General features: G+C 42.2%; 1 protein-coding gene across 1 annotated transcript; it reads left to right on the top strand.

The window, feature by feature from the left end:
- Nucleotides 1–8,590: 8,590 nt before the first annotated feature.
- On the top strand, nucleotides 8,591–9,370 carry KPLCE (KPRP N-terminal and LCE C-terminal like protein). The gene has a single exon (XM_059135583.1). The coding sequence runs from the start codon at nucleotides 8,591–8,593 to the stop codon at nucleotides 9,368–9,370; it is 780 nt and encodes a 259-aa protein (XP_058991566.1).
- Nucleotides 9,371–14,074: the final 4,704 nt, after the last annotated feature.

Genomic DNA, 14,074 nt, shown 5'->3' with positions numbered 1-14,074 from the left:
TTCAACATCCGCAAATCAATCAATGTGATACAATACATTAATAAAAGAAAGAAAGAACAAGAACCATGTGATACTGTCAAAAGATGATGAAAAAACATTTGACAAAGTACAGCATCCTTTCTTGATCAAAACTCTTCAAATTGTAGGGATAGAGGGCACATACCTCAATATCATCAAAGCCATCTATGAAAAACCCACCACAAATATCATTCTCAATGGAGAAAAACTGAGAGCTTTTCCACCAAGGTCAGGAACATGGCAGGGATGTCCATTATCACCACTGCTATTCAACATAGTACTAGAAGTCCTAGTCTCAGCAATCAGACAACAAAAATAATTAAAGGCATCCAAATTGGCAAAGAAGAAGTCAAGCTATCACTCTTTGCAGATGATATGATACTATATGTGGAAAACCCAAAAAACTCCACTCCAAAACTGCTAGAACTTGTATAGGAATTCAGTAAAGTGTCAGGATATAAAATCAATGCACAGAAATCAGTTGCATTTCTTTACACCAACAAGAAGACAGAAGAAAGAGAAATTAAGGAGTCAATCCCACTTACAATTGCACCCCAAACTATAAGATACCTAGGAATAAACCTAACCAAAGAGGCAAAGAATCTATAATCAGAAAAATATGAAGTACTCATGAAAGAAATTGAGAAAGACACAAAGAAATGGAAAATTTTCCATGCTTATGGATTGAAAGAACAAATATTGTGAAAAAGTCTATGCTACCTAAAGCAATATACACATTAAACACAATCCCTATCAAAATCCCATTCATGTTTTTCAAGGAAATGGAACAAATAATCCTAAAATTTATATGGAACCAGAAAAGACCTCGAATAGCCAAAGGAATATTGAAAAAGAAAGCCAAAATTGGTGGCATCGAATTCCAGACTACAAGCTCTATTACAAAGCTGTCATCATCAAGCCAGTATGGTACTGGTACAAAAACAGACTCATAGATCAATGGGACAGAATAGAGAGCCCAGAAATAGACCCTCAACTCTATGGTCAAGTATCTTCAACAAAGCTGGAAAGAATGTCCAATGGAAAAAAGACAGCCTCTTCAATAAATGGTGTTGGGGAAATTGGACAACCACATGTGGAAAAATGAAACTGGACCATTTCCTTACAACACATGAAAATAGAATCAAAAGGGATGAAGAACCTCAATGTGACAAAGGAATCCATCAAAATCCTTAAGGAGACCACAGGCAGCAACTTCTTCGACCTCAACTGCAGCAAATTCTTCCTAGGAACATCGCCAAAGGCAAAGAAAGCAAGGGCTAAAATGAACTATTGGGACTTCATCAAGATCAAAATCTTTTGCACAGCAAAGGAAACAGTTAACAAAGCCAAAAGACAACTGACAGAATGGGGGAAGATATTGTAAGCAACATAACAGATAAAGGGCTAGTATTCAAAATCTATAAAGAGCTTATCAAACTCAACACCCAGAGAACAAATAATCCAATCAAGAAATGGACAGAGGACATGAACAGACATTTCTGCAAAGAAGACATACAGATGGCCCACAGACATATGAAAAATGCTCCACATCACTTGGCATCATGGAAATACAAATCAAAACCACAATGAAATACTACCTCACACCAATCAGAATGGCTAAAATTAACAAGTCAGAAAACAACAGATGCTGTCAAGGATGTGGAGAAAGGGGAAACCTCCTACACTATTAGTGGGAATGCAAGCTGATGCATCCACTCTGGAAAATAGCATCGAGGTTCCTTGAAAAGTTGAAAATAGAGCTACCCTATGACCCAGCAATTGCACTACTGGGTTTTACCCTAAAAATACAAATGTAGTGATCCGAAGGGGCACATGCACCCAAATGTTTATAGCAACAATGTCCACAGTAGCTCAACTATGGAAAGAACCTAGATGTCCATCAACAGATGAATGGATAAAGAAGAAGTGGTATATATATACAATGGAATACTATTCAGCCACCAAAAAAAATAAATTTCAAAATGAAATCTTGCCATTTGCGATGTCATGGATGGAACTGGAGGGTATTATGCTTAGCAAAATAAGTCAATCATAGAAAGACAACTATCATATGATCTCCCTGATATAAGGAAGTGGAGATGCAATGTGGGGGATTTGGGGGGTAGGAAAAGAATAAATGAAACAAGATGGGATTAGGAGGGAGACAAACCATAAAAGACTCTTGATCTCAGAAAAAAAACTGAGGGTTTCTGGGGGTGGGGAGAGGGGTAGGGAGAGGGTGGTGGAGTTATGGACTTTGGGAAGGGTATATACTATGGTGAGTGCTGTGAAGTGTGTAAACCTGGGGATTGACGGACCTGTACCCCTGGGGCTAAAAATACATTATATGTTTATATATTAAAAAAAAAAAGGACATGTACTAAGTACCTACTATGTTTCAAGAATAGTTTAAGATCTAAATAATACAGAAGTGAAAAAAAAAAGTAAAATTTCTCCTTCACTTAATTTATCCTAATTAAGAAACACAGATGACAAAGAAAATGAAGAAGGAAAAATATAATATTTGCTCATCCAAGGAGTATATTTTGAGGGCACCAAGTGCTTGAGGAAGGCACTGTGGATTGACCAGTGAACCAAAAAGATGAAGATTCCAACCTAACAGACTTTACATTCTAAGGTGAGAAAACAGAAAGCATGTGCATTAAAATATGTCATGTGTTAGCTGGTTGTAAACTCTATGGAGAACAATAAAGCTTGCAAGATGGACAGAGCCTATCAGGTGGATGAGGATAATGATTTTAAACAGGGTCACCAGCAAAGCCCTCTGAGTTCATAACTGGACAAAGACTTGAAGGAGGTGAGCAAATTAGCTGTATGGACGTCTGGGAGAGGAACGTTTGTGGGGAAGAAACAAAACAATAACAAATTTCCCTGAAGCAGGAGTGTGACTGGAACCTTAGATGAACTGCCAGGAGGCCAGTGTGGCAAAGGATAGAGTGGGAGACAATGTGGGACATGAAGTCAGGGAAGTAAGGGAGTGGTGGGGTCATGAGTCCAGTCTGTGTATCCCTTTGAAAGCCATTGGAAAGGCTTGGGCTTTCACCATGAGCAGAGTAAGAAGTTATTAGAATGCTTTTAGCAGAAGAGTTGCATGATCTGATGGTTATACCTCTACCTTACAGATGAGGAAACAGATTCAGAAGGTTCAGCAGATTGCCTAAAATCACACAACTAGGAATTGACAGACCTGTGAGGAGAACCATATACTCTTTGACAGGAAAAGACAAAAGCAATTGGCCCTTTGTGTGGATGTCTTAGACTGGGGCGGGGAGGGGAGTTGGGATAAAGGATAAAACATACTATTTGCACTGGAAAAATGGATGGAGTAGATGAGAGGGTGGGGTCCATGAAGTACTATGATCCAGTGGATTCTTTTTGCAGTAATATATTAGGGAAACACAGAACCTCCCTGAATGCCTTTGTATCCTAAAATGCAAAGAAGAGGCAGTTGCTACTGAAAATGTCAGGGGGTGGTCCTTAAGACCAAAGGCAATTAAATAGCTCTACAAAGTGGTACATACACCCAAGGGACTAGTGAGCTTGTGTATGTTGCAAGAGAATAAATGGGTCATGGAAGGGTTGGCAGAAGTTCAAGGAAACTAAACCCAATGGATCATTCCAGGAGAAAGAGGGATATATGGGTAAGAATTTTCCCTGGCCTCTGTAATTAAGAGTGTCCTAGTGCTGTCTTGCCTTGTGTTTCTGGCCCAGACACAGACAAGACTCTGATCCAGGTTGGAGTTGGGGTTCTCATATTTCAGTGACCAACATGTGCACACAGTGGGAAACCTCTGTGACTCTCCCCTCACATATGTGAAAACAGTCTTTCCTCCATAAATAATATTCTTTGATGACTTTCACTGGCTCCCCTTGTGATAGTTTTGGTGGGTTTGGGAAACAGAAAAGGAGTCAAGGATGAGACCAGGTGAGGGTGCTCCCTAGCGAGCCTGTTCAGTGGCCACGTGTTATAATGGAATGTGCCCTGGATGGAATTCAGAAATTCCTGTCTAATGTTTGCTCCTACCTGAGGAAAGAAATTTCTTTCCTCCTCTGTGGGCCTCAGTCCCAATATAGTGGGGCCAAGCTCTGTGCTTGGAAAGGCCCTTGCTAGCCCTCCATTCCATGTTTCTACAGTATAATCTCCTAACAATCTAGCAGGAATCCCATATTGTCACTGGAATAATGGTTCAGAGGATCTCTGGAAAAATCTCAGACCTGAGCATGGAGTAGAGACACACACAGACATGGGATCTAAAGGAGGGGAATTCTGTAGTGTCTTCTCAGACACAGAAGTGAGATTTCTCACTGGATACCAATATGCCTGTGCCCTCCATCTCCCAGGTATCTGGCTTCTCACTTCCTCCTATTTATCTTCCACAAAAAAGGAGGGATCCAGATTTCGACCTTGAGTGCCTGCTGTCTCTGATAAAATACAGCTCCCAGGATGTGAGGAGATCTGGGCCCTGCCTTCAGGGATCCACATGTCAAATTGGGTACTTCCCTCTCTGGGTCTCCTGGTCAGAGTTGGGATACCATAGAGTTGAAATCTTGGTTTGGTTCATGCATTCAGAGGTACAACTTCAAACATGTAATTCATGTCAGGATGCATTGACGCTGGTATTGTTAGGGACCTTAAAATAATCTAGTACATGTTTTCTGACGGTTCAAATGGTAAGTCCTAAAATGAGCTAACCAGGGGAGCTTTTAAAGATCAGAAGTTTTTCCTAAGAAGAACAGCCCATTAGTCCAGATGAATTAGCTATTGCATTGTGTTAAGGCAGGGGCCAGACCCCATGATATGTATTAATCCCCTCTACTTTAGAGATGCCATAATTCTCAATCTGTGTTTCTGTATTCTATGAATCCATGATTCTTTCTACATATTACCCTGTGAGTCTACCAGACTAATATTATTACATAAATCCATAGGTCTCTCTTTCTATGTGCTTGTGTCCAAAGAGATAAGTAGGCCCTTTTGGGAATAACCCTGTGACTCACCCTCACACAGATGACCCTCACAGTCATCTGACTTCTCCATACCTCAACTTCCCAGCCTATAAAATGGGTGGGGCACAGCCCCACACCTGTTTTGGTGGCTCATGGAAACTGTATCTCTCACCAGAGATGTTAGTGCTTCCTGAAGATGTTAAACCCATTAGTGACAGCTTAGCCCCACAGAAGAGGAAGTGAGCCAATTAGAGCTCATGGATGGCTCAAGGTGCACAGATTGGCTAATAGTAGGATGTCATTGGCCATATGGAGGAAGGAGGTTGGATTAGGGTGTACTGTCATTGGAAAGAACACTGGTTCATTCAATCATTCATTCATTGGTGTAGTTAGTGTTCTCCAGGTCCTCCAGTTGAGCCAGATGATATACAGTGAATGTGTCCACAGTTATAAATGCATAGAAATTATGGTCTAGTGGGAATGACTCCATGAATAGTGAGGGTATAAATACATTTCCTTTGTAGAAGAAGCCTCTACAATCTTAGAATATCATAGCCAGGAGGGGCTTCACTGACTATTTTATGGTGGAAGAGAAAAAGCGTAGAGATAGCAGAACACATGGGGGCCACACTATGAGGCAATAACAGAATCAGAACTAGGCTGAGTTTCATTTGTGTTTTGAACTCTCTCTCTTGTTTTGTTGATGTGCCTTAAAATGATTGCCCTTCTATGGCATTTTCTTCTGTAGAGAGTAGGGTTGTCCCATCCTATGTCTGAGTTATAGGACTTCTTAATAACTGTGTCTGTTGGTCTGCTAAAAGGTATAGTTCTTAAAGCATCCCGTATTTCAACACTAAAAATAGCTGTTTTGGCAGAAAAAAAAAGAAGAATAAATTTGGGTTCAAATTCTGGGTCTACTACTTTAAGCTATGTGAGCTTTGACAGGTTTTTAAAACTTATTTAAGATACTATTATGGAGACTAAATGTGATGAACTAACCATGTGATATGTATGGCCCCAGTAAAAGATCATTCTTATCCCATTGTTCTCATAAAACATCAGGCCTGGGTGCCAGCTGAGGTGGGACACAGAATAGGTAAATGGAACAACCTAACACCACTTTCGTGGACAGTAGGTTTCACAGATGAAGCTATGGAGTGTTTCAGACACGGACGGTAGGTTTCACAGATGAAGCTATGGAGTGCTACAAGCCCACCCAAAATAGGAATGATGGGGAAAGCAGGAAACTTTCCAAGTCTGGGTCAAAATCTCCCCCTTGCTTCCTCCAAGCCACTCAGGGGAAGACCCTGCAAGACCTGACTTGAGCTGGGGAAGTGTCTAAGGACTGGTGGGGGTTTGTCTTCTTTGCTGACGAAATTGGAAGCTTTAAGATTTATGGTCATGGAGAAATTGGGATCCATTATGGACAAATGTAGAAACACTTTTTCCTTACGTGCTATGGGGCCACAGTGGGGCTTGCACTACTGAACTGAGGGAGTGGTAGTTTGCAACTAGGGATTGGCTCAGGATCAAGATACCTTTCTGCATTGGGCAACTTGACATGGATCAGTGACAAGAGCGTGGGCTCTGTAAATACACAGGCCTGGGTTCAAGTGATACTCCATTGCCTACCAATGGGACTACCTTGGTGAAATAGTTAGGCCTCTGGGTCTTAGTTTCCTTGTAAAATAGGGCTAGTATAACCTACCTCACAAGATGTGCTTAATATATATTATTGCCATTTTTCTTGCTGTATTTACTGCACTGAAGAAAGTGAAGGAGGCAGATATTCAGGGACAGTGTTATGTCCAGAAATAAAAGGCATCTTATAGCAATAAAGACCATGGCTTATGAAGGCAGACTGCATGCATGTGAATTCTGGCTTCTTACCTAATTGCTTTGTGACAATGGGTAACTTCCTTAATCTTTTAAAGCCTCAGTTACAGGGTCTTCTGTAAATGTACACCCCTTATGAACTGTTTGGCACATATGAAGCATTCAGTTAAATGTTAGAGTTTACAATTGTTATCACACAGTGTTCATTTGGCTGGAATTCCCACTGTGCTGGTATCTAGGCCCAGTATTGAGGTCCAGAAAGGTGAGGATAAAGAGGTTATGGGGCATGCAAAGTTGAGGATGTGGGATATAGGGCATGATAAACTGAGGAGAGACACCCTAGATATAGAGCCTGAGCTCTGAGATCATTAAGCAGCCACCCAGTTTCCTAAATAAACAGAATAACCTGCCAGTCCATGGAGCAAACCTGGAGTTCTTGGCGGGGTTTGTTGCCATCCTGAGGCAGAGACCACTGGGGCCAGCAGCCCAAACCAGCAGGACCCACCATGGGGCCCCTCAGGAAGAATTCACTATTTAGGCTGAGGAGAGGTACAATAAAGCTTTTGGCATGGTGTATGAAAAATTGAGAAGCTAACTGTATTTTGAAAAAGTCCTTGAAGACTCATGTGACCTAGAAACAGCTTCATAGGTACAGATCTCATAGGCATCTCTACTCTCATAACTTCTAGAAAAAGAAGGCTGAATTATTTCATGAAGAAGGTCAAAGGAATCATTTATCTTGTGTTCAGGAAAATTCAATGTCAAGCAGAGACATGCTCTGCCTCTGAGTGAAGAGCCAGGCATACTGGGGAGGAATCTCACCAATGCAGTGCCAGCCCTGGTCCTCGTGATCTCTTCTGCTTCATTCAGATGCCATTAAATTGCCTCACTGCCACCCTATAAAAGGCCTTCCTAGTGGCCAGCTCCTCAGATCCTTGGCCTCTCCCCGTCTTGTTCCTGTCAGTGAAAAAGGTAAGTCTATGCCTGGGTTAGGGATACAACTAGGAAGGAGAGGTGACATTAGGGTGGGTTGAAGGTGGTCAAAATGAGGCATGAGGGTGGCCGCTGAAGGAGCTAGGGTAGAGCTGGTGGGAAGTGCAGAGGCTGGGGCCTGAAGGGTAGAGGCAGAGGTACGGAACTAGAGCCAAGCTGTTGACCTTGTGTCAGAAGGGGTTGTCAGAGAACAACCATACTTTCTCTCCCTGATTGCAGTTGTGCAGTCCACTCATGTATCCATTTATGTGGTGAAGTGATAGTCCATCCGGCCTGAAGAGCAAATGGTGGAAACTCAAACTCCAGACTTGTCATGCTCTGTAGGGCTCAGCCTGAGACTCACATTGATTCTGGGTCTACTGACAAGAACTTGCTTTCCCTGGGTACTGCCTGGCCTGGCAGGAAGGAATAAGAAACTCAGTCCTGAGAGAGCTGGCAATGAGGGGAAATAATTTTCTAAGGAGAATCTGTAATACAGGCAAAAAACTGAGTAAGAAAAGAGGAGGCTTGGAGAATTGGGTAGAAAAGACATCACTCCTTCCAGCCCTTCATTTTCCACTATGGTAACTGAGGCACATGTCCAGGCACAGGCACAAGAGCCAAGCAAGATCCCTGGCTTTGAGTTCACCCTATGTCAGGTCTGAGTGCCTGTGACCTTCCCAAAAGTGTTCCTGCTTACAGATCATTCTATTCATATGGGATGCTGAGGGTTTCCCTGGAAACCTTCTAGTTCTAATGAGACTTTTCTTTTCAGATTTTACAAAACCACAGGAAGATGTGTGATCAGCAGAAGCAGCAACAGATCCCCCCGTCTTGTGTGAAAGGTTCTGGATTAGGAGCTGTGCAGAGTACCAAAGGTACCTCTGTGAAATGCACAGCTCCAACCCAGACCCAAACCTATGTGAAATGTGTAACTCCTTGCCAGACTCAGACCTATGTAAAATGCCCAACTCCATGCCCAACTCAGACCTATGTGAAATGTGTAACTCCTTGCCAGACTCAGACCTATGTTAAATGCCCAGCTCCATGCCCGACTCAGACCTATGTGAAATGTGTAACTCCTTGCCAGACTCAGACCTATGTGAAATGCCCAGCTCCATCCCAGACAACCTATATGAAATGCCTAGCTCCTTGTCAGACATACATGAAGTACCCAGCTCTGTGCCAGACAACCTATGTGAAGTGCCCAACCCCCTGCCAGACCCAGACTTGCTATGGTCAGGGCCCTTCTCCTGGCCAGACCTACTATGTTCAGGCTCCTGCAAGTAGCTTGACCACCTCATGTGGCGTACCTGATCCATGCTCTGCACCCTGTTCCACCAGCTACTGCTGCCTGGCTCCCCAGACCTTTGGGGTAAGTCCCCTAAGACGCTGGGTCCAACGGCCCCAAGACTGCAACTCAGGATCATCTGGCTGCTGCGAAGATTCTGGGTGCTGCAGCTGTGGGGGCTGCAGTTGTGGTGGCTGTGGCTCTGGGTGCTGCTGCTTGGGAATTATCCCCATGAGGTCCCGAGGTCCTGCATGCTGTGATCGTGATGATGACTGCTGTTGTTAAATACAAAACAACCTTGCTCCACCGTCTGGAACATTCACCAGCCTCTGGCCCCCACTTCCCTATATTCCCAATGATGTAGAATTTCATTGCTTCACTGTGTACTTTGCTTCTCTATGAAGGCAGCCTGCTAGAGTTCGCGCTCTCCCCAAACTTTGGCAAGAATAAAGCTCTGAATGCAATTCATAGTGGTGTCCTGTCTATTTGGTCCATATTTCTACTTTTCTATCAGAAACTCTTCCTCTCTTCCTCTTGTTTCTCAACAAGAGGAAAAGTCTGAATGGACATGAATAAGCAGACCAAGCTGGAATAATCCTAGCCTGGGATTCTGGATCATTCTAGAATGCCCCTAATAAACTTCCCCATGCAAGTTAGCTGGAGATTTGGGGATCAGAAGATGCCTTTTTCCTGCCCTCTGATGAGTGTAAGGAGAGTGATTGGCTATGCTTAGGCTCTCATGGTAGCATGATTGTTGCATGTGAACTCAGGGTTCAGCTTCCTGGATGTTGAAGGGTCTGTGAAACCAGATCTCTTTAGGAGCCTTAAGAAGATGCCCCTTGCTTGTGTGGGAGTGGCTCTATGGATTCCATTATCTCATCTGATGGGTTTGGCCCCCTGAAGCCCCAGAGGAAAGACCTGAGGGAAAGCATAGGGAACCACTCTCAGGTGGTTTCCATTCAGCAGGTGGAAACTCCCCACGTTAGCCAGGGAGACAGCCCTAGGAGTGAGCCTTTTGGCTTAAGCATCTGGTCCTGGGCTTCCTCACTAGTACTTCCTCCTCCATTACTTTGATAACCCGGGGGGTTTGGGGTGGGTTTTTATAGCTAGAGACTGTAAACCCACACAGCAAAAAGGAAATGAGTAAGGGATAAGTGCTCTTCAGCACAATCCACAAACCCTGGTGCATGAGCAGAGGAGGCAGCACGTTTGGTGAATATGTAAAGGAACATTCCAACTAGAACTGGGAAGTTGAGTTCATTTTTAAGCAACCTCTCTCGGGTTATGCTGGGGCACTTGTGATATATCATCTAGACTACTGTGCTGCCTTGGAACATCTAAGTCATGATCCCCCAAATCATACTCCATCCCTCCAGCCAAACTCACCGCAGCCAGATCACTGGGCACCATGATCTTCTCTTGTACCACCTAGTAGCTCTGGCAATATTGGTCTCTGTGCTGCTCCTTCAGCAATGAATGTGGGCATGTAATGTTTTTATATTTATTAATTAAAAATTAGGTAAGTAGCATGAACTATGTAAACATTCAAATAGTACAGTTGATGTTTGAACAATGCAGGGGTTAGGGGCGCCAATCTCACCGATAGTCTAAAATTCACACTTCTGACTCCCCAGAAAGGTAACTACTAATAGCCTACTGTTCACCTTACTGATAAGATAATCAATTAACACACATTTTGTATGTTATGTGTGTTTTATACTGTATTCTTATAATGAAGTGAGCTAGATAAAAGGAAGTATTATTAAGAAAATCATAAGACAGAGAAAATACATTTATAATACTGTATTCATTGAAAAAAATATATATATATAATTGGACCTGTACAGTTCGAATCCATGTTGTTTAAGGATCAACTGCATGACTTTTATAGACAAAAATTACTTTTTAATTTCCAATTCCATATTCTATTCCAGGGATGACCCTGGATTAGAGTTTGGATTAGATCTTTGTCTAACCCCACCATGGCCCAAGATATGTAGAGAATGGATAGCATCCTAAAAGCCCAGCCCAGCACTGATGTGTCAGTAAAGTATTGCTGGGAATCCATTTTATAACTCATAATAAACTTCTAAAATTCCCATTTTCTCTCCTCTTCAATTCTCCCATATCCTGAGCACAGATGCTCAAGTTTCCTTCCCTGAAAACCCCCAAATCCTAACACCCAGACAGTGTAGCTTCTTTGTCTCCTTTTCCCTTGCCACCCCCTCAACCCAGCAGACCCAAGTCTGGTCCTGGTTGTGTAGCCTGAGCCTCCTTGGCTGATTTGCTAGTTTTCTCTATCCTTTACCCAATCCTGGGATTCTCCTTTCCAGAGGAACTCACCCAGGAACAAACCCCTCTCCTTTTCCCCCAGCTGTCTAGCTCTATGCCATTCTGTTCATTTTGTACAGGGAAGAGAGAAGAGAATATAAAGCTTAAAAGGCAAACACATAATTTTCTTGGTACAGTGTGTAAGTAAAAGAAATGTAGAAGAAAGTAAACACATGCATTAGTAAATGTCAACCCATTACATATCCTGAAGATCGCTCTATGATGACCTATTTTCATTTAATAGTGAATATTCAACTCAATATTGAAATTTAATTGAAATATTCAACTCAAATTTTGGTTAGTACATATAATTATGTCTTTTTCTCTTTGTTGTTTGCTTTCTAACATTTCTGTTGTTTGGCTAAGCAGTGATATATTTAACCATACCCTATTGCCCTTTCTGACATGTATTTTGATTTCTCTTTCTTTTTCTCTCCGTCTTTCTTTCTCTTGATTTTTGCCTCACTTTGTCTGTCTGTCTCTTTCTCATTATTGTATGAGTTGCTGTTAAGGTCTTTATAAATATTTTAAACATTTTATATTGAAATTTGAAAGTATAGAAAAGTACACAAATCATAAGTTCATCATTCAGCAAACACATCTCTATAACTACCACCTAGACCCAAGAAAGTTAGTGTCATGTTGAAATCAAATCAAAGTCTCTGATCCCCAAAGAGCAGGGCACTAAGTTTGGACGCATGAGGTGGAGCAGAATAGAAATATCCTCCTACAACTCCAGAGCTTTGGAAGAGCGCTGCTTGTGTGCCAGGGATGTATATGTAGGAAAGTCCTTGTGAGGAGAAGCAGCCAATGGAATCTAGGCTTTCAAGGCACCCTAGTAGTTAGGAGTACCTCCAAAAGAACCCCAACACATGGTGCTGGAATCCCCCACCTTACACAGACCTCAGGATTCTGAGAAGCCAGATGCCAGAACCTGAGAAGCTTGTGTGAGCTTGGCCAGTCTGGAAGGTCTAGAAGTAACTTTTGTGTCTGATTTTCATTAATTCATCTAATAAATAGTTGCTGAACATCTATTTTCTTCCAGGCACCATCACTGCCATTTTGGAGTTTACAGCAGAGAGGGAGAATAAACAATAAAAACCCAATAAATAAATGTAAAGGTGCACAGCTATGAAGGGTACTGGGTGCCCTGACATCCTGCAATATACACATTTTACCTGTTCAGGGAGATCTAAAAGGACTACTTTGAGAAAGTGTCAGTCAATCTCAAGTTTGAGTAGGAGTTAATTACTGAGCAACAAAGAAAGGCCTCTCCAGGCAGAGGCAGAAGCACAGCCTGGGACTTTGTGGGAGGAGGGGGCCTGGCAGGAGTAAGGAGCTGAAGGGAGAGAGTGCACAGTGAGACAGAAGGGCAGGAGTACCTGATGGATGCTACTACGGGTGGGGATGGATGGTGTTGCTGGAGATATCCATTCAGCCAAAGGGAGCTGTTGTGAGGTTTCAAGGAGGCAGGTGGTAAATACTATATTATTTGTGCCTCTTGAAGTTTATTTTTCTCTGCAAAAATAATTACTATTTTTAGAACATATAAAGATAATCTAAAACAACTACCTAGTAGCATTAATTTATCTGGCTCTTTCCTACCCTGCCCTGTGTAGCTGCCCAGTTCTGGGTCTGGCTTGTACAGGTACTATATGACAGCTTGGGCCACTCTGTGAGTAAAGGTGCCTTCAAGTGCCAGCATCAGGTGGTCTATGCTCAAAGCTGGTTCTCTCATCTCTACAACTGATGGGTTAGAAAAAGAATACAATATTCAGTTTCAGGACATTTTAAGGCAAATCAAAAGTTCTACCATGTTTTGTTTTTTATAGTTAAACAAATCTTGATGTTTCATTTTTTATGTAAATTAATCCAGATTTCCTGACTCCTAGTCCCTCTACACTAGTTATAGAGAATTTATTGGGAATAAGTTAAAGGGAATGGCAAGTCCAGAACATGAAGCAAATCCCTGGGAGATTGGGGACAGTGTTCTCAGATGAGCTGAGGTACTGCTCTCCTGGGCTCTTTTAAGAGTCTGTTTTCCCACAGTTTTTCTGGAATAGAAAATTCTACTGACTTGAATCCTAATTCTACTTCCCTGTATAGACTAATTTTTAATAATGTTTTCTCTCAGGAAAATGCTTATGCCAAAATTATTCACAATTAAGTCTAATACATATATAGGCCTCATAATATTTCCAAATTTAGGAAATAAACATATAGCCAAATATATTGAAGTTTTTATTTTAAAATACATTATACATATATTGTCTTGAATGTATAACTAATATGATTAAATACCCATAAGAAAAAGGACTCGGATCTATTCTTGACATCTACAAGGAAGGACAGAAGGAATTGTCCTTTATTTAGTGAGGGCTTACTGTGTGCTGGGCACAATGGTAGTTGCTTTACATGTGATGCCTTTCTTCTCTGAGCAATGAGATGAATGGCCTGGCAGGTGTGGGAGGAGCAACAGCCAGTGTTATGCAGCCTGGAACTTGGAGACAGACAGGCCCATTTATTGATGTTATGACTTCGGACAAGTTGTATGATCTCTTCACCCAGAGGGTTGGTGTCTCATAAAACTGCCTGAAATATTGCCAAGCAAAATCCATGAAGCCATTGTCCTGCCCCCAGTTGGAGGGGCTCAGACTG

This window comes from Mustela lutreola, chromosome 10 (genome assembly GCF_030435805.1).
Source record: "Mustela lutreola isolate mMusLut2 chromosome 10, mMusLut2.pri, whole genome shotgun sequence".
Taxonomy (NCBI): domain Eukaryota; kingdom Metazoa; phylum Chordata; class Mammalia; order Carnivora; family Mustelidae; genus Mustela; species Mustela lutreola.
This window is presented reverse-complemented; position numbering and strand designations above follow the sequence as displayed.

Excerpts from the sequence above, each read along its gene's own strand:
- KPLCE (XM_059135583.1), top strand. The coding sequence starts at position 8,591 with ATGTGTGATCAGCAGAAGCAGCAACAGATCCCCCCGTCTTGTGTGAAA.